Here is a 23,618-nt window from a genome sequence, read left to right on the forward strand (position 1 = left end):
CTGTTGTGTAGAATGAACAAAGCTCCTCTGCAATGGAAAGCACTTCCCTACCAGTCCTCTCAAAAAGAAAACTGGCATAACCTGAGCTGGCACAATAGGATGGTGCATACTTGGCTGCTTTGCACTGACGTGAGTTGTGGTCTCTCAGCTGCTAATAGTCTGGGTTGCCTCCAAATGTTTCCTCTTCTGTACAGGGGAGGAACTGAACTACTTGATTCCTTTCCTCTTAAAGGAGATTTTCTCACATAATGCTAAACTCCCTACACTGAAGAGGCAGAAAGCTGTTCCCACATATTTGGCCAATCAGGCTATAGTGTCAAAGTGTTCTTTTCCAGGTAGGCACTGAACTAATCTCCACTCCCTTAAATAGGAGCTGGCTATGTGTTTTCCTCTATTTCCTGAAGTCATCCGACTACTCCCTGCCCCAAACCTCAGGTTGTACTCTTATACATTCCAAGACTATGGTTTGCTTATTTCTCCTTGTGGGGTCTATCCTTGCTTAAGAGGCAATATTGCAGTCACTGTGAGTCTGCAACATCCCACATGAGGATTCTAACAAGATGAGCTATAATACAGCACTGTGCTTGGGTTTGAAATACCTCCTATAGGGTTGAAATAAAGTAGCTAAATATGTTTAATAAGTCAACAATGTGACAGTATAATGAAGGATCAAAAATCATGACGTGTAAAAGAATGGTTAAAGTAACTGAAGATATTTAATCTAGAGAAGAAAAGACTTGGGAAACACATGATAGCTATTTTTAAATACTTAAAAGGGCAATCATAGGGAAGAGTGACTAGATTTCCTAACACCCATGGTAAAATTTATAGAGGTATACTGTTTGACTTGATATAAAGGAAGATTTTTTAAAAATGACTGTCTAGGAGTGCTCAAGAAGGGTCAGATGACCAGTGATTGGGAACATTTCATAAGCAGGAGCAAGTAAGATCTGAGCCACTGTTCTGTTGGCAGGGTGTCTGTGGTGTGTTCCTCAGTTAAGAAAGTACTATAAGCAGCTTCAGTGCAATGAATTACCATCACCCCCTTGTGGGCCTGTGTGTTGGGTACTCTAAAGAGGAAGTTAGGAAGGCAGTAATACTGGATCCTGGAATATAGTCAGACAGGAGCCTTCATGCCGATACCCTTTCCAGTTCTCCAAACACCCACTCACATGTGGTCTCAAAAACACCCAGTACCTTTACTTAGTTTTACCCACTTCACAATATGCTCAATATGAGCAATTTGACTCCCAAGCCTAGGTCAGGCCTGAGTGTTGCTCGTGAGTCATAGTTTTATGCTGAGGAGACTTGAGAGTTTGTGGAGGGAGAACCCCCTTGCCCGCGGGGGGCTGTGATGACAGAAGAAGTCTGTGGAAAGAGAGGGATCTAAGGAGTCCTGGGGAGGCAGGTCTAAAGGTCCAGGCCTGGCAGCATCACTGTCCAGGAAAGCCCCAGTTCCTATGGCTGTGTGCACGGGGCCAATTGTTCTCGGCAGACTTCATCCTGAGTGTTCTGTGGGGACCACGACTAGGGACCAGGCAGAAGGCGATGGCTGGTTGGAGGGAAGCCAGGCCCTTTAGTGGGGGAGGCCGGCTGGAACATAGCATTGAAGTGGGCTCGGCTTTCAAGCTGCATACGGTGGCCCAGTGGACAGGTGAGTGCACGGACAAAATGGATCCGAACCAGCCCTGACTGCCCCCCAGAGACCAGCCATCCGTAGGAGTCCAGGTTTGGGCTGAAACGTACCTGTGAAGAGAATAGAAAACAAAAGAGATGCTCACAGTTGTTGCTTTAGGGTGAGTCTTAGCTGTAAGAGAAAAAAAAAAAAAAAAAAAAAGAGCCACAATCTGAAAGGATAGGAGGACCACGATGGGGTGAGAGGTAGGAATGAGAAGACGATGAATGAGGAATGTCTATCATGCTCTGGAGGATGAGAGTGCCGGAGCTGTTCCCCCGCTTCACCGTCTCCATTACCTTTTCATCTCCCATTTCATTGCTCACAGGCCCAGAGTTGGGAGGAAATGAGATGAAGGATGGCAAAGATGAGAGAGAAGGTTCCTACCTTGTGAATAGCTTCCAGCTGAAGCCGGTCCAGGCAGAGCCGCGTTTGCCCCTCTCCCTCCTGCATGCGCAGCATTGGTTCTCTGTGGGGCAGGCCGTGGAATGAACTCTGGGGAGGAGGGTGTAATAGGAGAGAGAAAGCGAGCAGCTTCTTAGTTTTGCATCTTTCTGCTGGAACTCCTTAGGATTCCCTACTATACAAGGACTCAAGTTTTTTACTTTTTCTAATGCCACACCCATTCTCCTGGCCTCAATTTACCAAATCTGTGTCTTGAAAGAGCAAGTAGTGATGGTTGACGGTTTCAGCGTAAGTTCGAGCCTTGGGAGGGTTGGGGGCCCCGGATGAAGCAGAAGAGTGGTCCTGACCTTCAGGACTGTCTTGATATGGCATCAGATCTGCTTTATATATAGGCTAGAAAGAAGAATGTTAGATTAGGTTCTATAATACTGAAGACTGAATAAAAGTAAAAGAGAAAATTGGTTTGGAGCAGGAAAGACTGTAAGTAGTATATTTAAACATATGTGCAGATGCACGAGGGTAGGGGAGATTATGTACACCCTTATTCTAAGGCTTCCAGGGAGAATATCAGGGCTGGGAGACCTAGTACTAATTTGTACTCTGCTGCTAATTGGTAGCACTAATTTGAGAGGTCATGTGGATTAGGACCCAACAGATGGTGCTGCTATTAAATATTCATATACGTACGAATCTTCGCTCTACAGGTCGTTTGACGTTTATTGGGTTCAGTGCCATATCAGGCAATATAGCTGCAATGAGCTCCCCAGATATATCTCCTGCAGCTATTGTCCCAAGCCAGTCGGATCCTGAAAGACTCTAATAGGAAGAGAGAGATATTTTTCATTCATTCATTCACTCATATTTATTCAGTTCTGTGAACTGGTAACAACTTCACAATCTGAGGGGGGAGAGACATTCGCACAAACAAATATGAGTTTATCATAACCCATATCCCTGAAGATACAATTACCACACACCTATCTTCTCCTTTTATCCGAAACTAATGCCTCTGGGAGTTCCCCAGTGGTCCAGTGGTAAAGAATCCGCCTTCCAATGCAGGGAACGCGGGTTCGATCTCTGGTCAGGGAACTAAGATCCCACATGGCGCGGGGCAACTAAGCCAACGTGCGCCACAACTACTGAGCTCGCGCACCTCAACTAGAGCTCATGTGCCACAAACTACAGAGCCCATGTGCCCTGGAGCCTGCGCACAACTAGGGAAGAGAAAACCCGCACGCCGCAACTAGAGAGAAGCCCACGCGTCGCAACGAGAAAGATCCCGCGTGCCTCAGTGAAGATCCTGTGTGTCGCGACTAAGACCCTACGCAGCCAAAAAGAATTAAACAAATTAAAAAATATTAAAACAAAACAAAACCGACCAACCAACCAAAAAAACCACTACTGCCTCTTTCTGACCACCACTAGGTGAGTAAAGGAACGTTTTCCTGTGTGATGAAGGTTTGGAAGAGAGGGGCTCACCCAGACAGTGCCTTTTCGAGGAGCAGTGAAGTAGGCTTTGAAACCAAGGTAACCAGCATCAATATAATGAATTCCACAGAGTCCATAACTGTAAGAGAAAGAGAAAAGAAAACCTTCCTTTTTCTAAGAGTAGACTCATTTCTTCCCCCATAATTCACACTCTCTCAGGGAAACAACCCTCAACCCTCCTCTCCCCACAACCATCTGGCACAGTGCACCCCAACCCTTAGGGCCTGTCCCCAGAGCTCCTCCTCTCTCCATCCTGCCGTACGAGGCATAGCAGTTGTCCTGAGCCACAGTGACACCATTGTAAGGGAGCAGCCAGGCCAGCTCTGTACTCAAGAAGCGCTTGATAGAGTTTATTGGTTCATAAGGTCGTCGAAGGTCCCAGAATTTGATTTTCCGGTCGCTCCCTGCAGAGACTAGGAAATGACTGTGGAAAGACGGGAGAAGAGGGAGAGGATCAAATCTGAACAAGCCTGGAAGAGTCCGCCTGTCCCAGTCTTCACCTCCCACCTCCACAACTCTCCTATTCTATACCTGTTAGCTTTGCACCATTGAAGGGTACGCACAGCCTGGTCGTGGGCTAGGAAACACTGGAAGGGGTAGAGCTTCAAGGAGCCATCAGAGAGCCGTATCCGCTGCAGAGGCGAGTTCGTGGGAAGGTTCCAGAAAACCACCATGCCTGAGGTGGGGACAGAACGCATAGGTATTAGAGCCAGGTTCTCCCTTCTTGTTCTAATTCCTTTCTCTAGCTCCTAGGATCTATGTCTTCTACTCTCAGACCTGATGCCTTATGAAAGGCTACAGAGATCATGATTAGCTAGTCAACATTCCCTCCACGGTTTAAAGACTCAACCTGATACTTTTAGTTCCAATTCTCATCAACATAAAGTAATAGCTCAGTCTGAGATCTGCAGTTGAAAGACAGGCTGAATGAACCCAGTTTCCTCTACTCCCTACTAAACAAAAACAAAGGGATTTAAAACAAAAGCATAAACCTTCCAGGACAAGGGTTGCCAAACTACAGCCGATGGGCCAAATACAGCTTGCTGCCTACTTTGGTAAATAAGTTTGACTGGAACACAGCCACACCCATTTGCTTACCTAAGGTCTGCTTTCACTTTATAATGGCAGAGTTGGATAGTTCCAACAATGGCCAAACAACCCACAAAGCATAAAATACTCACTACCTGAACCTTAAGAGAAATGTTTGCCAACTCTGCTCTAAGGCAAAGAGAACAGGCAAGGAGCCAAAAGCAACAAAATGTAGAGGAATAGAAAACAAATGGACAAACAGAAACTAACTCAGCTGATCCAAAACAAGCTGACCCCTGACCAGGCTGGCAGAGGACAAAGTAATCAAAAGTATAACTTTGATAAAAGTGAAAGACAAATTAAAGAACAAGAATTTAATAAACAAAAGTGGGGGGAACCAGGACTTCCCTGGTGGCGCAGTGGTTAAGAATCTGCCTGCCGGGCTTCCCTGGTGGCGCAGTGGTTGAGAGTCCGCCTGCCGATGCAGGGGACACGGGTTCGTGCCCCGGTCCGGGAAGATCCCACATGCCGCGGAGCAGCTAGGCCCGTGAGCCGTGACCGCTGAGCCTGTGTGTCTGGAGCCTGTGCTCCGCAACGGGAGAGGCCACAACAGTGAGAGGCCCGCGTACCGCAAAAAAGAAAAAAAAAAAAAAAAAAAGAATCTGCCTGCCAATGCAGGGGACACGGGTTCGAGCCCTGGTCTGGGAAGATCCCACATGCCGCGGAGCAACGAAGCCCATGCGCCACAACTACTGAGCCTGCGCTCTAGAGCCCGTGAGCCACAACTACTGAGCCTACATGCCTAGAGCCCGTGCTCCACAATAAGAGAAGCCACCACAATGAGAAGCCCGCACACCGCAACAGAGTAGCCCCCACTCGCCGCAACTAGAGAAAGCCCGTGCACAGCAACGAAGACCCAATGCAGCCAATTAAATCAATTAAAAAAAAAAGTTGGGGGAAGCATGTGAAGCTAAAACCCCTTTTATACATAAACTCAGGAAATGTAGCATCTATGAGCCTTTTTGAAAAAACTTGACAGTGAATTACAGCTAAGCAATACAAGTAATTCAGCAATGGAGGGGGAGACCGAGATGAAAGGACTGGTGGAGACAGGCAATCATTTTCAATATAGAGTTAAGATTAAGTAACTCTGGGAATTAAGATAGCAAAACAGCACTGAGTATCACATACCTTGACAGTGTAAGAACAAGACCACCGAAAGAAACACAATTAGGAGACTGTGAGAAGGATGACAGGAAGCAGTGTAAGAGTGCTAATTTCCTTATCACCCTAGCAGAAAGTCTACTGGTATGTCTAAAAGTGAAGCTGTCGTTTAAAAACAATAACAACCTAATAACGCCAATTACTTAATGTTATTTATAATTTTTTACTTTTTTCCTTTTTAATCTTAAAAGTATCTTTATGGAACTAATCTCTCTGTGGTGAAGGAACATTTATTGGGAGCTTAGCGAATTTTTCAGTTTCACTTGCCTTTTCCTTCCATAAAGTTAAAGTATACTTAAACTTAATACTTTTTAATTTAAAATAGTATCTAGAGTATGATCCCATTTTTACAGAATTCTTTATCTCTCCATCTAATCTTTTTATCTTTGTACATGCATAGAGAGCAGCATGAAATGATGTTTATCTACTCAATTATTTCTTTCTGAGTAGGAAAATTCTAGTGACTTTTTTTCTCTTCTTTGTATTTTTTTACACTCATGAATAGTTATAAGTATATAATGTCGAACACTGAATCAAAAAGGAAACAACAGAAAAACAAGCATATATAAAAGTTTAAAGAGCGGTAACTCCTTATGTTCTGCTTTGCTTTTCACCATTATAATATCCAGCAGCCAGGTGGTGGTGGGGCCGGGTGGGTATCCAAGCCAGGCTAAGGCACTGACCACACTCAGAGGGGTCTGACGCTTGCATAGACCCCACCTGCAGGGTTGCCACACATTGGACCTGCAGGGACAGGAGAGACAAGGCTAGGGTTAGGGATAACTACTGTTTGGAACAAAGGCTCCAATCCTTGTTTAATCCAGCAGGAGGTGGGGGATTTTTCAGGTGGAAGGAGACTCGCTGTGGAATCAGTAAGGGAGGCTCAAGAAGATGGAGCCTTGGCTAAGGTGGCAGGTTCCTCACTCACCTTATAGATGGCAGGCTTCACTGCATCTGTGAGGGAAGAAGAGCAGTAACTGACACTCTGCATCCAGAGGACTGAGGTCCTATTAGGCCTTGCTCTTAGACCAGCAACCCCGGCCCTTTCAACCATGCCCTTCCCACACACTCTTCTCTCTCCACCATCAAATGTATGAACCTGCCTCTATCTGCCCCCAGATTCTCCTTTCCTCCTTTCTATATGATAGTGCCCTTCCTCCTATCAGAATGGCTAACCCCTCCACTCGGCTCTCTTCTCATCCCCTCCTTTTCCAGAGCGTGGCTCATCTGGCTACCCTCCCCTTCTCCTGCCCTGTCCACTTTCTCTCTCCCTATTGGGTCACTCTCATACGCACATGTAAACATGCACTCTTGTCTTCTATCTAAATCAAACGAACAAACCAAAGCCTTCCTTTACCCATTATTCTTTTTTTTTTTTGGCCACGCCACGCGGCATGTGGGATCTCAGTTCCCTGACCAGGGATTGAACCCACGCCCCTGCATTGGAAGCAAGGAGTCTTAACCACTGGACTACCAGGAAAGTACTCCTTTACCCCTTTTTCACCTCCAGCCACCGCCCTCATTTATATGATCCCCTTCATAGCCAAACTTCCGAAATAATTGTCTATACATTTCTGTCTTCACTTCCTCACCTCCCACTCCCTCCTCAGCCCACTCCCACCACCAGACCACCGAACAGGGGATTTCTCAGGGTTCAAACCTAGGTGCCCTCTTCTTTACTTACTCAGTGCTGTTGAAAAACAAATAAATTCAACCAAATAGGAGCTGCATTTCCTGCCCCTTCCTCTTCGTGTTCACCTTCACAAAGGTGAATATAGAGGGAGAACTCCATATTCTCTCCCTCTCTTCACAACAAAGAGTGTGTTTACGTGTATGTGTGGTGGTGAGGGCAGGAGAGGTGGAGGACAGGATCTGGGGAGGAAGAGGAATATGGCAGGGGAGACAAGCCCCAGGCACAAGCCTCAGCCTTCAGCAGCTCTTTACACAGCCAATTAACTGTGGTAGCAAGAGGGGGAAGACATGAGAGCACAGGAGAGCAAGGACAGGGGGCAGATAAAAGGTAATGTGATGAAAGAGGGCAGTTACAAGACTGCAGAAGAGAGGACTGCATGCAGGCTGCCAAAGAGAGAGGTCAAGAACAACACGTGTGAAGTCAGAATGGGAGGAGTGACTCGGTAAGGCTTTGTACTGGAGAGACTGGGCCTGGAGGAGTTTCAGGGGAGACAGGCCCTGCTAAGCTCTGGCCACAACTCCAGCAGCCCCATTCTCCTTGCTCTGCTACTCACCTAGGGGCTGCTGAGCCAGCAGGGCCTCGGGATGGGGCAGACTGAACAGCAGCACCTTCCCGTCTGAGCAGGCAAGAGCCAGGAGACCCAACCGGGGCAAGAGAGGAGCCTAGAGGGTGAGACCAGATCTGCACTGAGGCTTGCTGCCTTCAGGCACCTCTCAGAAAACTTTTCAGGTTCAGGTCCCTGAAAATATGATATGGAGCTGCTGGAAAAACTCCACCCACCACTCTCTAACCTCCCTTCCTCCAACTGTGGGAAGACCCAGGGCCCCTTGGTCCTGGCTCTGTGTCCTAGGGCCATCCCACAATCAACTGGGAGGTACCTTCCGAGGGGTGCCTGGAAGTTCCCACGCTCCACTGGGGCAGAACTTGAGGTCCCAGATGCAGCCGTGGTCACAAGCAATCCCATAGACAAAGTGGGCTCTGTTGCCAGGACTGAGGAGAGAAAGCATGTGGGCAGAGTGGGTGGGAAGGAGGGGCCTGGTGCTGCCAGAGCCTGCGCTCCTCGTCTCAACCCAATCCGAGCCTTGCCCCCTTCCCCTGCCCAGCCCCATCCTTCTCGCCTCCTCAACCACCCTCCAATGGCAGTGTCCCAGCCCCACCTCACCAGCTTTCTTGCTGCAAGGTCCCAAGGTCCCAGAGCTGGAGCAGCCCAGGGCCCGAATAAAGCTGGCTCAGTGGGTGTGTCTCATTCATGTCAGGGCTGGAGAAAAGAGCCACATACTGCGAGGCTGATGCCCCCTCTGGCACTGGGCACCAGTCCAGAGCCCAGAGCGGTCCCCCCGTAAAGAAGGACACATCCCAGCGCTCTGGATGTGCTGTGATAGAGCTAAATCTAGAGAAAAGTCAAAGATGGGATGAAAAAAGGAGTTAATAAAAGGTAGTAAGGACTTCAGTAGGTGAATGGATAAATAAACTGTAATACACCCAGACAATGGAATATTATTTCACACTAAAAAGAAATGAGCCATCAAGCCATGAAAAGACATGAAGGAACCTTAAATGCACATTACTAAGTGAAAGAAGCCCACCTGAAAAGGCTATATACTGTATGATTCCAACTATAAGATATTCTGGAAAAGGTAAAACTATGGAGATAGTAAAATGATCAGTGATAACCAGAGGTGGGGGAGGTAGAGGATGAATAGGCAGAACTGAGTACCTTTAGGGCAGTGAAAATACTCTGGATGATACCATATTGATGGATACATGTCGTTATACATTTGTCCGAACCCACAGAATGTACAACACTAAGAGTGCACCCAAAGGTAAACTATGGACTTTGAGCTATTATGATGTGTCAGTGTAGGTGCATCAACTGTAACAAACGTGCCCCTCTGGTGAGGGATGTTGATAATGGGGGAGGCTGTGCGTGTGGGGGGCAGGGAGTATATGGGAGAAACCCTCTCAATTTTGTTGTGAACCTAAAACTGCTCTTAAAAAAGAAAAAAGAAAAAAGTAATGCGAACAGAATGGGAGCTCCTGTGAACTGACTTAAGCAAGCACCAGAACATCAGTCACAGTCTACAAGTGAAACCAGTCCTAGCCACCATTTATATCTTCCTCCTTTCCTTCCCAAAGTCTGTCTAGTCCTAGGCCTACCTTTAAAGATGACAGGTTGTGCATTCTGGTTTACTACAGTGTTCTCTCTAGGGCCAGTCAGTCTAGGTCTATCGGAGTAGATGTGACCTTGAAAACTGGTTTTACCCTCAACCTCCCTAGGCTCCCTCAGTCTGGCCAGCAGCGATAAGCGCTGCAAATTCGAGGGAGCTGACCAGATCTAGCCAGCACTCCTACCCTTGGGACCAATTGGACCAGCATTAAAGGAAGAACAGGGCCAATCTATCATCCCTTTCAACATCCATTTTTCATTCTTCTGTCTCCCAGCATCAGAAAAAGAGGTGCAATCATCACCTGTTTATTCGGTAGAGTGTGCCATCTTCAGGAAGTCCTTCACGCTGTACAGAAAACAGTGGCGACTTCTCCTCCTGGGGCAGGTAGCGAGCTGCCTCACTGGGGGCGGGCAAGGGGACAGCCGAAGTTTGGAAGGGTTTCATCCACCCTGGGTTTCCCAGTATAAATCTAGAGTCCGCTGTTACCCTTCTGTCTCCAGTCGTGTCACCCCCTCCCAGATTTCAAAGATGTTTCTTCAACTTACAGTTCAGATAACAATTGCCACTTCCAGGCTAAAGGAATCCATTCCGCAAACTCCCAGTATGAATGCTTCTGTTCTCGGCTGGAGAAACAGAAGCATCGTGAATGAAGGAAGAGAGAAATTCTAGAGCAGCGCTGCCCAATAGAAGCAGTGCTGCCCAAGAGCAGCTCCCAATGATGGGAGCAATCTATTATCTGTGCTGAGTAACACACTAGCCGCCAGCTCCAAGTAGCTACTGGGCACTTGAAATGTGGCTAGTGCAACTGAGAAACTGGACTTTTAATTATATGGAGTTAATTGCAAATGAAATTTAAATGGCTTCATGCAGCTAGTGGCTACCATATTGGACAGCACAGCTCAAGAGCTCTTGCCTTGGACTTCCTTGGTGGCGCAGTGGTTAAGAATCCACCTGCCAATGCAGGGGATGGGTTCGATCCCGGGCCCGGGAAGATCCCCATGCCACGAAGCAACAAAGCCCATGTGCCACAACTACTGAGCCTTAGCTCTAGAGCCCGCGAGCCACAACTAATGAACCCGCATGCCACAACTACTGAAGCCCACATGCCTAGAGCCTGTGCTCCACAACAAGAGGAGCCACCGCAATGAGAAGCCCGCGCACCGCAACGAAGAGTAGCCCCCACTCGCCACAACTAGAGAAAGCCTGCGCAGCAACGAAGACCCAAGGCAAACAAAAAACAAAGTACAATAAAATTTTTTTAAAAAGGAGCTCTTGCCTTTGGAGCAGTGCCTTTTAGTTATGAATGTCTTCACAGTGCTCTACCCTGCGAGTGCCTTCCGCCCTTCCCACAGCCCCACTGCTAGATCGTCCTTTGCTCTCCTCCACCACCCTTTCATCCTCAGCCCCCGTTCCCCAAGTCTCACAGGTCCTTGGTGAGATGAAGGCACTTCCAAACAGGAGCCATGATGTGATTTGGTAAGCCATTGGGAGCCACTCCCCGGCAGTGTGGCTTCTGCTTCTGAGGATCAAATTGAAGAAAGTGTAAGGGAGAGAATCTTATAAGCTGGAGAAAGTCCCCAGAGGACCGCTTTCCCAACTTTTACTTTTCTTGGCATTACTTCCTCTCCAACCTTTTACCTATCAGCATCTTAAAAGATTTGTATCTCAACCATTACAATGACTTCTTCATCTTCTGCTCTTATTCCTCCATCAAAACCGCAAAACCTGCTCTCTGTTTTCTGTTCATCTTTCTTGGCGTGTCTCCATGGCACTTGATTCAGAGGACTCCTTTTGCTTCTTGAAACTCCTGCCCTATGGGGTAGTCTCCCCTTATTCCTCCCATGTCTCTAATATTCCTTTGCAGGCTCTCCCTCCTCTGATCCATTTGGTCAGTGACGGTATTTCCCAGAGTCCCTCTGTCTCCTCAGCCCTCAATACACATACTCCTGGTAATTTCATCCTATGTCTCATGGCTTTGACCACCATTTTAATGCCTGATTATCAAGTCTGCATCTTAGTAAATGTAAACTTTACTCAGTCTCAACTTTTCTACAAATTCTAGACTCAGTGTGGTGCTGAGCCATATTAGAGCCTGAGGCAAAAGGGAATATCAATTATATGGTTCCTATCTTTATTTAAATTTTTGATATTTTCTTCACCATAGATTTGTTGCATTAATTTTGATTTTTAAAATGTTGCATCGAGATATTTATCTTGATTACTGGGGGTTTTGGTGCTCCCTTAAATGTTGCATCTGGAGAAGGCAGGCACGGGTCCCATATATCTGACTGGCAAAGAGACGTCTCCAGAAGGATGGCCCTTGATCTACCAGCACCTCCAACTCGACATGTCAGAAAGTAAACTCATCACCTCGCCTGCCCACCTTCCTCCGTCCTGAGTCCCCCACTCTTTCTGTGTGCCCAGGTTCAGTGTATGAGAGCACCATCAAAGCTGGAAACTCTTACTCCAACTCCCAACTGCTATTAATTCTCTTATATATCTCCTTTGTCTGCCTCCCCGTCTTCTTTTCCTTCACTGCTTAATTTAGGCCCTTACTAACTCTGGAGAACTGGAGAACTGAAGCTGTCTTCTTTATTGTCAACTGCAAATTAATCTATTTTCTTAACTGATCATGTTATTTTTCTATCTAAAAACCTCTGTTGTATAGAGTTTCTGTTTGGGATGACAAAAGTTTTGGAAATGGATAGTGGTGATGGTTACACTACATTGTGAATGCACTGAATGCCAATGAATTATACATTTTAAAATGATAAATTTTATCTACTTTACCATAATTACACACACACACACACGCACACACTTTGTTGGCTCCTATCAGTTTTAGTCCTTTCATCCTCTCTAGTTTAATCTTCCCCACCACTTTACCCCAGGCCCTATGCTGCAGCCACAACCAATTTCTGGGAAAACATTCCTCGCTGGCAAACGTCTATTCCTTTCAAGACCTAGCTCAAGTATCGTTCCTCCATGAAGTCCAAGCAGTTAATCATCCTTCCTCTATACGCCTAAAGCATGTTGTTCCCTCCTGATGCAGCACTTATTACACCGTGAGCTTTGTAAAGCAGGACCTTGTCTTATTCATGCTTGTGTTTCCTAGCATAGAATAGATGCTCAACATATGAACAAATAATCTTGTTTAGTTACACCCGCAGCCCCTACAATTTCAACTGTGTTTGAAGTTGCTCTTTTTTCCTTCTACCTGTTTTGGCCATCCTAGTTACTAGGCCTAAGCTTTCCTTCTAGGCATCCTGCTGACCCCCTAATAATCCTGCCATCCCCATTCACTTTGTCTATTCAGGTTACCCCTGAAGTGGATCCTCGTGCGGTGCTTCGGGGCACTGTAGGCTCGGGGTCAGACGAGCTCTCGCTTGGGGCCTCACTTTCTTCTCCATCTTCAGCCTCAACCTGGAGAACAAAGTCTTCATCCCGTGCGGTGTCATCCTCTTCTTCTCCATAATGACAGGCTGCCTGCTGCTGGCTCTTCTTGGGTTTGGTGGGGCTGCTCACCTTGGGGCTCTCAGGACAGGACACTGGAGCAGGCAGGGCTGTTGAGAGCTCTTCAGCCAGTTCCTGAAGATACAGAAGTGCCCTGTAGGATAGGGCAGAGTCAGAGCAATACTCACAGACACTTAACCGAGAGCCCACTTTGCCCGACACTTGGCTGATTCTTATCTCACTAGATCCTCCCAGTGACCATGTGAAGTGGCCATTAATTTCCCTTCCCCTTTGATAGATGTAGAAACAGAAATCCAGGAAAGTTAAGTGACTTGGCTGAGATGATTCAGATCACATATGTGGAATCTGAACCCAGGTCTTCTGACTCCAAGTCCAAAGCACTTTTCACTCTACCACAGTCAAAGATCATTGAGGGCAAAGGGAAAGAATGGAGGGGCACATATATACTGACACATACTGGGCAGTAAAATAGCAAAGAAGACTTGGAGGACACTGTGAACAATGCGATAGGATATGAGGTACAGAAAGGAACCTCCCAGATAGACAAATTTAACCACAGATAAAACTGCTGTGGTAAGAGCTAGAAGACTGCTCAAGTCCCCAGAACCCAGACCCCACCCCTGCTTACCTGACACCTCACCAGTCCACTCATCTCTCCAGCATCTGCCCCACCCTCATCCCTTCACCCAGCCCCCCTCCACCAAGCTGTGCCCCGAAATCCTTACACTTGGGCAGCCCTTCGGCGGGGTCGTTCCCCAGGAGGGGTCTCAAAGTCCTCAGGGGGCCTCTTTGGATGTGGAGACTCTGGCTGATCTAGGCCTTTTGACAACTTCAGCAGTAGCAGATCTGCCTTGGACTTTCGACCTCGTTTCTTAGGCATGGGGGTGGACAGAGGGTTGGACTGATCTAAGAGACCAGGAACCCGAGGGGCTGATGGAGAATTAGGCTGCTGGGGCCTTTTGGGGCCTTTCCGTGTCCTACCACCTCTCTTCGGGCCAGGCTTTGAGGCCCTAGGCTTTGGGACCTTTGACATCTCTGAAGAAAGATCTGTAGAGAAGAATATGGGTCTGTGAGATGGGACCAGAGCTCAAGCCTCTTTGGAACAGATTACATCATACCCAGGTTTGTAAGGTCCTATGAGCTCAACCTGCTCTCGTTCATCTTAAGCTGAGCATGGGGAGATAAAAAGCTGAAAGGTCAAGGGACATACCTTGCTGTTCCAGTCTGGAGAGGGTTTCCTGTCCTGGAGGGAGCCTCCTCTCATCAAGAGAATCCTCAAATCCAGGCAAAGGGGTAAGTAATGACGTCTCTATGGAATCCTCCACACTGGTTGTTTCTGAAGAGGTCTTGACATCAAGCTGGTTTAGCACCTCTTGTCCAGGAGAGTCTACCACAGTCATGTTCCCCACGGGGCCGGCCTCCTCCAGAGCAACACAGCCGACCCCGTAGGGATCCATCAGCACCCCCTAAAATGGCTGGGCCTGCATATAAGAGACATACAAGTGAGTAGAAGGTAAAAGCTATTTGCACTGGCTCAGATTTTTCTTTCCTGTCTTTCACTTCTCACAACCATTTCTCCAACCTCCCCCCACCTTCCCCACCAACCAGAAACCCAAGCTCTCTGATCATTCATTCACTCAGCAATAATCACTAAGCATCTTCTATATATCAGGCACTATTCTAGGAACTGGTAACATGACAATAAGCAAGACAGACAAGGTCCCTGACCTCACGGAACTCACGTGTTAGTGGAGCTAACAATAAACAAACATACAAGAATAAAGCTACCATTTATTAAATGCTTACTGTGTGCCAAGTATTGTACTAAGTGCTTTATTTAGATGATTTAAAGTGAGTGAACAATTATTTAACTCCTCTCCCTGAAGCCCAATGAAATGAATCATCTCCTCCCCTTCAAAAAAAAAAAAAAAGAGAGAGAGAGAGAGAATCACCTGTTATGATTGTAGGAAAGGGCCACAAGTTTCTAGAATAGACTATAAAGAATAGCTGCCAGATACTATAAAGTTTACATCAAATTGAAGGAGGACAGGATGACTAGATCTGACATCCATCTTTGTGAATATTAGTCAAGGTACAGATTTATTTAAGAATAAGTAATTCTCTAGTGTCCTGCTAGCAATCTTTCAGCTGGATGGGGGAGGTGGTAGCCTATGAGACAATTAAGGAACATCCTACTACATTAAGAGACCATTTCCACACTGAAGAATAGACTAAAAAATGGTCATGAATCTTCATTTTCTTCAAACCCAGGAAACCAGCTGTGCAACCATGGACCAAAGTAAACTGACAGAGATAAACAATACACTGACTACCAAACCAAAAACCTGAGCAACATAGAACTCTGCAAGGGCCTAGTTTTTGGCCAGAATAACCTACTTGTCTGTAACAAAAGGGAAGAAATAGCTCAGATCCCAGGAGGAACCCCTCCATAGGTCTATATATGTCTTAAGGATAAAGAACTCATCAGCCTCAGTGGAAAAGTGTGCTAATACAAATACCACAAGAAATATCATACAAATTAAAGTTTCCAACTGTCTCTCTTGAGGAAGCTACAGTCTATCATTATAAACTATAACAATAGCCAACTCTATAACTCAAGTGCTAAGAAAACATTATAACATCATATGCTAGGAGTATAATATAACACTATCAAGGTAAATAGAGGTCAATGAGAATCCACCTACATTGTTCTCTGGTAAACAGCAAACCCTGAGAGAACTACTCCATTCAAAATTAGTAATAAGCAAAAAGGATCCAATGGGACCTATGCATAGTTACTATGAAAAGAATAAAAAGGACACAAATGAAAAAGGTGAAAAGTACCCTTTCAAAGAAAGTCTCCAGAAAACAAGAAATTTTCCAACAAAAGCTTCTATTCTTTCAAAAAAGCCAGAGAGACTGTGGAATCCAAGATGTAAGAGACCAAAGAAGAGATAAAACAATGGCAAGGCAAAAAAAAAAAAAAATGAGCTGGCAGTCATAAGGAAAGAAACTGAGTAAAAGAATAAAATCAAAGAAATGAAAACCAGAGAAGCAAAATGCTGAAACTATATGTACTACTGAAAAGACAATCAGTGATATGAAAGACATGTTTGAAAAAAACCACACAGGTTGTAAAGAGATAAAAGTGATTAGTGAGAAGATGATATGGATGAAAAGAGAAAGTGGGAAGCCAACATATGAATAATTGATGTTCCTGAAGAAGAAAGAAGAAAAATGGGAGCAGAAAAAAAAAATGTTCAAAGACCTAACAAAAGAAAATTTCCTGAAATGAAAACTAGAAATGCATACTTTCCTAACATAAAGGGAGATCTCAGTCTATAGATCAAAAGGGCTTATGGTGCAAAAGGGAGACAAAAATCAATAAATGCTCATCAAGACCAAGAAATACAAGTGAAGATACTAAATTTCTCCTACAAAGAGAAAAAAAAAATCAGGTCAGCCTCAGAGTTCTCAGAAACATTTGATGCCAGAAGATAAAGAAACATTAAAAGGATCAAGAGAATTCTTTACTTAACTGTCATTCATGTAAAGGTAATGGGATGACATTCTAAATATGCAAGTTTCTAAAAAAATCCACTTGAAGACCTAATTTAGCCAATGAAAGATAAATCAATATAAAGAACTTTCTAATGGAGAAGCTGTGTTATTAAAAGGCTGGCAGTAAGGATTTAACCGAGTGACACATCATTAACTGTGGTAACTACAGGTCTAAAACAGACTATAAATTTAAAATTTCAATGCCCCACAATGTAAAAATACCAATATTCTGATTGTAGTAGATTGGGGCAAAAGAAGAAGTTCTTAATTTTGCTTCTAAGGCTGACAAATTGAAAAATATAGGTTTACTAATACCATTTTTTTGGGGGAGTTGCACCGTGTGGCTTACAGTACCTCAGTTCTTGGACAAGGGATTGAACCCCAGCCACGGCAGTGAAAACCTGGAATCCTAACAACTAGGCCACCAGGGAACTCCCTACTAATACCATTTAGATGTTTGATAGAACTAAAAACAGTATACTATATTGCTTCCAAAATACCCAATAGGGCTAAGAAACGGAAGGAATTTTTAAAAAGACCACATAATAAAAGATCATTAAAAATAATGGAAACACACACACATAAAGAGAAAAGAAAAAAAAAACACAAGGGTGACAGAAACAAGATAAATAAAAGGGATTTATTACAGGGTATTAAATGGTTCACATCAGTGGTTCTCAAAGGGTAGTCCCAGAACTGGCACATGACCTGGAAGTCAGTTAAGTGCAAACTTCCAGTCCTACCCCAGACCTACTGAATCAGAAACTCTGGGATGGGGCTAGCACTTCATGTTATAGCAAGCCTTTCAGGTGATTCTGATGCATACTCAAGTTTGAAAACGACCTGCATAGAGGATCACTGGAAGGGTTGGGGAAAAAACATTTAGGAACAAGTACTTGTCAAATTGAGAAGTTGTTTACAGCTGCTGGTTCAAGAACCACATGGCTTCTCCTCTGCCATGGTGGGGAGCCAGAAGCTGGATCAAGAAGCCCCTGCCATAGCTGATGGCTCCATAAATAAGCTGCCTCTGCAATAATCAGAAAGTGACCAACTGAGGAAGACTCTTCTCTGGCTCCCAGATCCAGAACCGTATCACTGCCACAATCTGCAACAGCAAAATGCATGCCTTCTGGCCTGCCTCCTCTCTAAACTCAAGTCTAAATCTGAGTTCTTCAAGAGCACATTTGACTGGCAAGGCCTAAATCATATTCAGAATCTTGGATGGAAAAATTCCAGGAAATGAAGTTTCTAGCTTTCCAGGCTCTCGGAGGGTGCTCATTCTCTCACATCCCACTTACCCCAGGGTAGAAAGTAGGATCAGTGTTTTCTCAATTCCTCTCCAGTGTCAATTCTTGACCAATAGTCCTCCCCATCTTGTAAAAACCTTGTTCCTTCCAAGCTCATACATTCAGCTAAACCACTGCTAGTCACTCCACTGTCACACCTGAACCTTGTCAGCATATAAAACCTTTTAACCTCTAAAATCACTAAGACACCCAATATCTGATCACAGCCTCCCATCATTACAGCTAGATTGCTCAACTACTATCACTATATCTATTCTTTAACCATATTAATTAATCCACCTATCTCTCCAATTTCTCCCTGTCAGCCACATACCATCTAGTTTAGACTCCTTTATTTTAATCAGACTCTTGTTGATATTACAAACTTCCTTTCTTTTTGTCTTTTTGTTCCATCGGCCCAGCAAAATTCAAGCCTGGATGAACCAATCACCCATCTTCTCCATGGGAGCATGTAAGCTAGTTGAGCGCTAGCAATCACACGTTCTCTCTAATCAGCTCCCATACCCTCTCTCCTCCAATGTCTGATACCCTAGTCCTCAGCAGATGACTTAGCCTCAGATTTCTGAAACAATCAAAAACCAAACTTCAATTTCTTGTCAGATAACCTAACACTCCCTGCCTCTGAGCCCTTCATCCACTTTCTAAAGCCAAACTTTCCACTTGTGTTCTAGCCCCATGCCCCCTCCTGCCCCACCCAAAGAAACTGAAGATATTTATCCTTTTCCTTTCCATTGGCTCCTTCTAAACAGAATTTAACGGGAATTCCCTAGTGGTCCAGTGGTTAGCGCTCTGCGCTTCCACCGCAGGGGGCACGGGTTCAATCCCTAGTGGAGGAACTAAGATCCCGCATGCTGTATGGTGCGCCACCTCCCTCCCGCCAAAATAAATAAAATACGTGCCTCCCCAAAATAAATAAATAATATAAAAGTTAAAAAATAAACAACATTTAACTATTTTTGAATTTTCAACTTAACACAAATACAACTATCCTTCAACCCACAGTTCTCCAACTAATATCCTCCTGCCCCTCACAGTCAAACTTTAAGAGCTGTCTGCCCTTGATGTTTTAATCACCCTGCTGCATCCTAACTAGGAGACTGCCCTCAGCTCATCACTGAAGCTAAAGTGATCAATAACTGTTGTGTCAATTATTCTAATAAACTCTTCTCAGTCTCGTTTAACTTGACCTCTCAGCAGCACCAAGGCTCCTTACCACTTGTTTCTTGAAACATTCTCTTTTCTTGAGAAGCAATTCAAGTCCAGTAACCTTCCAGATGTTTACAAAATTTCCTGTCTTTTACAGTTGTCTTACACCTATTTGGTAGCTTTTTTGCTTGTTTGCAAACTCACCACTTTTGTCTCTCCAAAGTATTCAGTTTCGTTTGCTTTCTTTTCTTTTTTAGAATTGTTTTTATAAAATCTTTAGTTGATAAAAAATACTTATAAATAAGTGTAGAATATAAAGAATAACAATAAAACACCTGTATATCTGCCATGTTTCAACTTACTTTTCATAGAAACAGTAACTCTTACATACTCAAATTTCCTTAAAATTTAAATATATGTCACAACTATATAAACATAGTGACAAATCAACTGATATTAAAAATGTTCGAACCAATACAATGACTCTTGGCAAGCATTCAGTTCAACTAGTTAGAGTGACCGGGCCTATAGGAAAAAAAGTCTACAGGCTTCGAGAATTCAGCGTGCCATGGGCATCAGTAAAGTATGCTTTACACAGGAAATGGAGAATGTCAGTTAACAGAGGGAGCTAGTTAAATGGAATCAGTTAAGAGAATTTCTACATGTCTTAAAGATTTTTCCATATCATTTTTCCACATACATCTTTTTCATTCTTCTTAGTTACTATATGGTGTTCCATAGGATTATAGTTTATTTGGATATTTCCCATTTAATGGACAATTGGATTATAATACTATTACAAATAATATTGCAGTGAATATTCTAGTATAGATCTCTTCATTAATGGGAAATTATTTTTCTAGAATCATCATCTGAAGTGGAATTACTGTACTGGGTTAAAGGGTAGACACATTTCAAAATTTAATAGATACTGCCAAACAGGTCACCAAGGTGAAAATCAATTTATACTCTTACTAACTGTAAAAATGGGTATACCCATTTTACCACCCCTTGTCAGTCTTTGATTTTTGCCAGTCTGATGGGTGAAAGAATTCTTCCCTACTGTATTTATTTGCATTGTCCTGATAATGAGATTAGCAACTTCTCTTTATATGTTGGACACCTATGTCTTTTATGAATTGCCGATACACATAATTTGCCTTTATTTCTACAGGACAAATTGATCATTCCTTATTGATCTGTGCAGTTATTTATGTTGCAAATATTTTCTCTCTGTATCTCCCTCTTAAAAAAACTTTGCTTATGTTTCTTGCTAAACTGAAGTTAAATTTTATGAGTTAAATTTCTCAGTCTTCTCCTTTATGGCTTCTGTTTGTGTCTTTTTTTTTTTTTGGCCATGTTGCATGATGCGGGGGTCTTAGTTCCCTGACCAGGGATTGAACCCGTGCCCCCTGCCGTGGAAGTGCAGAGTCCTAACCACTGGACCACCAGGGAATTCCCCTGTTTGTGTCTTAAAAAGGCATTTCCTACCCCACTGATATAATATCAGAATATAAAATATCTTCTTTTATTTTCTTCTAATAATTTTTCTAGTTTTGGATTTTACATGTAGCTCTTTAGTCCATCTGGAATTTTCTTATCATAAGAGATACAGGTATTTACTTATTCCATATCTATCTTCCTTAAAAGTTTCATGAGATAGAGATCTTGTCTCTCTGACTCACTATTGTATCTAGAACCTGGTACATGGTAAGCGCAATAATTAACCTTTGTTGATTGAACAACTAACTTCTCAAGGTACAAAAATCTCTATAAGGATTCACTTCTCATAGAAGGCATGGCATTGGTGGTTAATTTCCATTTTTGACTACACAATGCAAATTCTGGACACAAGTAAAAGATGTTTAGTAAATGTGTACCAGAGTTTATAAAATTTTGCATCGGCACCCCAACTTGTCTGGTTCCCATGCTGCTCCAATGCTGCCAGCCTGATCTCCCCAGATGTGTAAAGTGATTAGATAACACTGCTCCTCAAGTATGGAGTTACTTTACATACACTGTTTGGTCTAATACATTGTTTCTCAAAGTGTTCCTATGGTACAACTGGTGGTATGCAAGATGATTTCTGAGATACAAAAATGAACGATTTTGGGCCTCCCTGGTGGCGCAGTGGTTGAGAGTCCGCCTGCCGATGCAGGGGACACGGGTTCGTGCCCCGATCCCGGAGGATCCCACATGCCGCGGAGCGGCTGGGCCCGCGAGCCATGGCCGCGGAGCCTGTGTGTCCGGAGCCTGTGCTCCGCAACGGGAGAGGCCACAGCAGTGAGAGGCCCGCGTACAGCAAAAAAAAAAAAAAAAAAAAAAAAAATGAACGATTTTATTTGACTAATTGTGTTTTTATTTTAACTTGTATATATAAAAAGAAAACTGTAACTAGTCCATGAAACCCATGGTTTCATCTACATTGTTTAGATCAAGACTAAAGCACTTAAATCTTAAAATTAAATCAATTTAAAGAAAATTACTAAGAAAACAATACTACAGTTGATAAGAAGGGGTGGCCAAAAGAGACGAAGGCACAGGAATGACAGATTTGTGTAACAATATGCCCCTGGGGCTATAAGCCTTGGCCATACCCTGCACCCCTCTAACAAAGTGAGTTACCACGGGTGAAGCTGAAGTCACCACCTCTGCCTTCCCCAACAGAAAGCCAAGTTGCTGCGGGATAAAAGGACTAGATTGGGAAACATAACTGGCCCCTGGCTGCGCCAATGAGGTTGCAGCGCGCGGGGCACAACACCCAGGGTTAGAAGAGCCTCACCGAGGAAGAGGCTAGACACACAGCAGAATGAGAAGACCGATCCGCTACCTCTCTAGGGGTGACCGCCTGCCCTTTCTCAGTCCTGGGCGAGGGGTAGTTTTCATCACTAGCCTGTTCGGGAAGCGAGCCCTGAGTTTCGTAAGGCTGAGGACTACGGTAGGTTCGCAGAGTCCGAGGGTTGCAATGTAGGCAGCGCTGCGGCCGGGACACAGGATAAGGTGTTACGGACACCGCGTGGGGAAAGAAGGCGAGACCCGAGGAGAGCAGAGATGGGGGATGCACGGTTGCCATCGTGGGTTAGGGAGGTGGGGACCACGACGGTTTCCGGAGTTCAGGGGCTGAAGGTCGCGATGCTGTGCAGAGGCGGAAAAGCGGAGCCGGAGTTGGTTCCCAATATCTTAGTGCTACCGAAAAAGAAGTGGGGTGGGGGGTTAGTAATCTTGGGGCCCCGCACATCCCGCTGTGGTACACTCACCCTCACCAAAGTCCTTCCGGAAGCCCAAGTTCGAAGATGGCGCCGCCTGTCTGGTCGCCGTTCTATGACGAAATCTGGTAGCTACTCTTCATTGACGTCCCCCCAGTGCACAAGGTAAACACGTGGGCTTGGTTGGGAGTTTGTGCCCCAGGACGTTTTCTATTAGACTATGTATTCCATAATGCAGTGCGGCCAGCGTCCCCGAGCCCTGTCGCAGCGGGCGCAGCTCCCGGGCCTTAGCGGCGCAGGGGACGCCGCTGCACGGCCTTATGGGAATTGCAGTGTCCTGAAGGGAAGACTGACGCCTGCGCGGACAGTCGTCGCGCCCCCGCCGGTTCCCACGCGGCTTCTACTCGATCCTCGAGAGTGCGAGTGCCCAGGCCCGAGTGTCGCTCCCGAGCGCGGAATCCTGGCTTTCTGTCGAGACTACCGGCCTGTGGCTGGCAGGGCCGGGCTGGCGTGGGAGTATTGACCTGCAGCCCCGCCGTCGAGCCGAAGACTGGGAGACAAAGGAATCCTTGCCTCGGGGGACGACTCCGGCTTCCCCCTCAGGGCAGCCCCCAGCAGATCCAGCCACTAGTGAAGTCAAGGATGGACCCGAGACAGAAACACCGTGAAAGGGAAGAGCAGTAGAAAAGCCTGGCATGGGGACGCTCTACTCAAGTGATCCTCGGGCTTGGACCCTCCCCTTGGTCGTAGGCCTTGCCCCACTCCCTCCCTGGGAGGTAGGATGCTGGTGGGGAAAGAATGTAACAAACTTCCGCCTTTTCCTGAGGCATTTAAAGCTGTGTAAATCTCACAGGTCTCCACACACCGAATAGTGGAGTTCAGGATGTATAAACAAACAGGAAAGGGTGGGGTAAACCAATCTTTCTCTTCCCAGATAATCTCATCTATTAAATTCCCTTGGTTACACAAAACATTTAAGAAAAGCATGGGAGAAGCTAGCTAAGATTTAAAATCTGGAGCAAGGGGACTCCCATCCCATTTGCCCTAAGTGGCCTAAAGACAAGCTAAGGCTGCGCTGTGGCTTAGGACTGACTCCTTTCTGAGAGTGCAAAATCGGGTGCAGTCGAGGCTTCAGTTCCTCTAATACGGGGTATCTACAATGCTTGTCCGATGGACAGCTCTCAACTTGACAACTTCAAGCATTTATTTTTCTATTAAAATTTTTTTTCAAGCATTTATTTC

General features: G+C 45.1%; 1 protein-coding gene across 1 annotated transcript; it reads right to left on the reverse strand.

Annotated features, from left to right (window-relative positions):
* Positions 1-1,178: 1,178 nt before the first annotated feature.
* Positions 1,179-22,686, reverse strand: GTF3C2 (general transcription factor IIIC subunit 2). Its single transcript, XM_060117629.1, has 19 exons — positions 22,428-22,686; positions 14,367-14,637; positions 13,882-14,203; positions 13,004-13,289; positions 11,107-11,201; positions 10,228-10,305; positions 9,984-10,082; positions 8,677-8,904; positions 8,393-8,504; positions 8,068-8,176; positions 6,750-6,775; positions 6,436-6,565; positions 4,100-4,244; positions 3,831-3,992; positions 3,560-3,647; positions 2,768-2,896; positions 2,321-2,473; positions 2,063-2,170; positions 1,179-1,746 (listed from the first exon to the last, which is right to left on the reverse strand). The coding sequence occupies exons 2-19, from the start codon at positions 14,611-14,613 to the stop codon at positions 1,528-1,530; spliced, it is 2,736 nt and encodes a 911-aa protein (XP_059973612.1). The 5' UTR covers positions 14,614-14,637; positions 22,428-22,686; the 3' UTR covers positions 1,179-1,527.
* Between the last annotated feature and the right edge of the window lie 932 nt (positions 22,687-23,618).

Source organism: Mesoplodon densirostris, chromosome 14 (genome assembly GCF_025265405.1).
Source record: "Mesoplodon densirostris isolate mMesDen1 chromosome 14, mMesDen1 primary haplotype, whole genome shotgun sequence".
Classification (NCBI taxonomy): domain Eukaryota; kingdom Metazoa; phylum Chordata; class Mammalia; order Artiodactyla; family Ziphiidae; genus Mesoplodon; species Mesoplodon densirostris.

Coding starts and splice junctions, on each gene's coding strand:
- GTF3C2 (XM_060117629.1), bottom strand. CDS start 14,613: ATGGATCCCTACGGGGTCGGCTGTGTTGCTCTGGAGGAGGCCGGCCCC. Junction 4,245..6,435: donor GGCTGCTGGATATTATAATG/GTGAAAAGCAAA, acceptor TCCCCACCTCAG/GCATGGTGGTTTTCTGGAAC. Junction 2,171..2,320: donor TCTTTCAAGACACAGATTTG/GTAAATTGAGGC, acceptor CCTCCTCCCCAG/AGTTCATTCCACGGCCTGCC.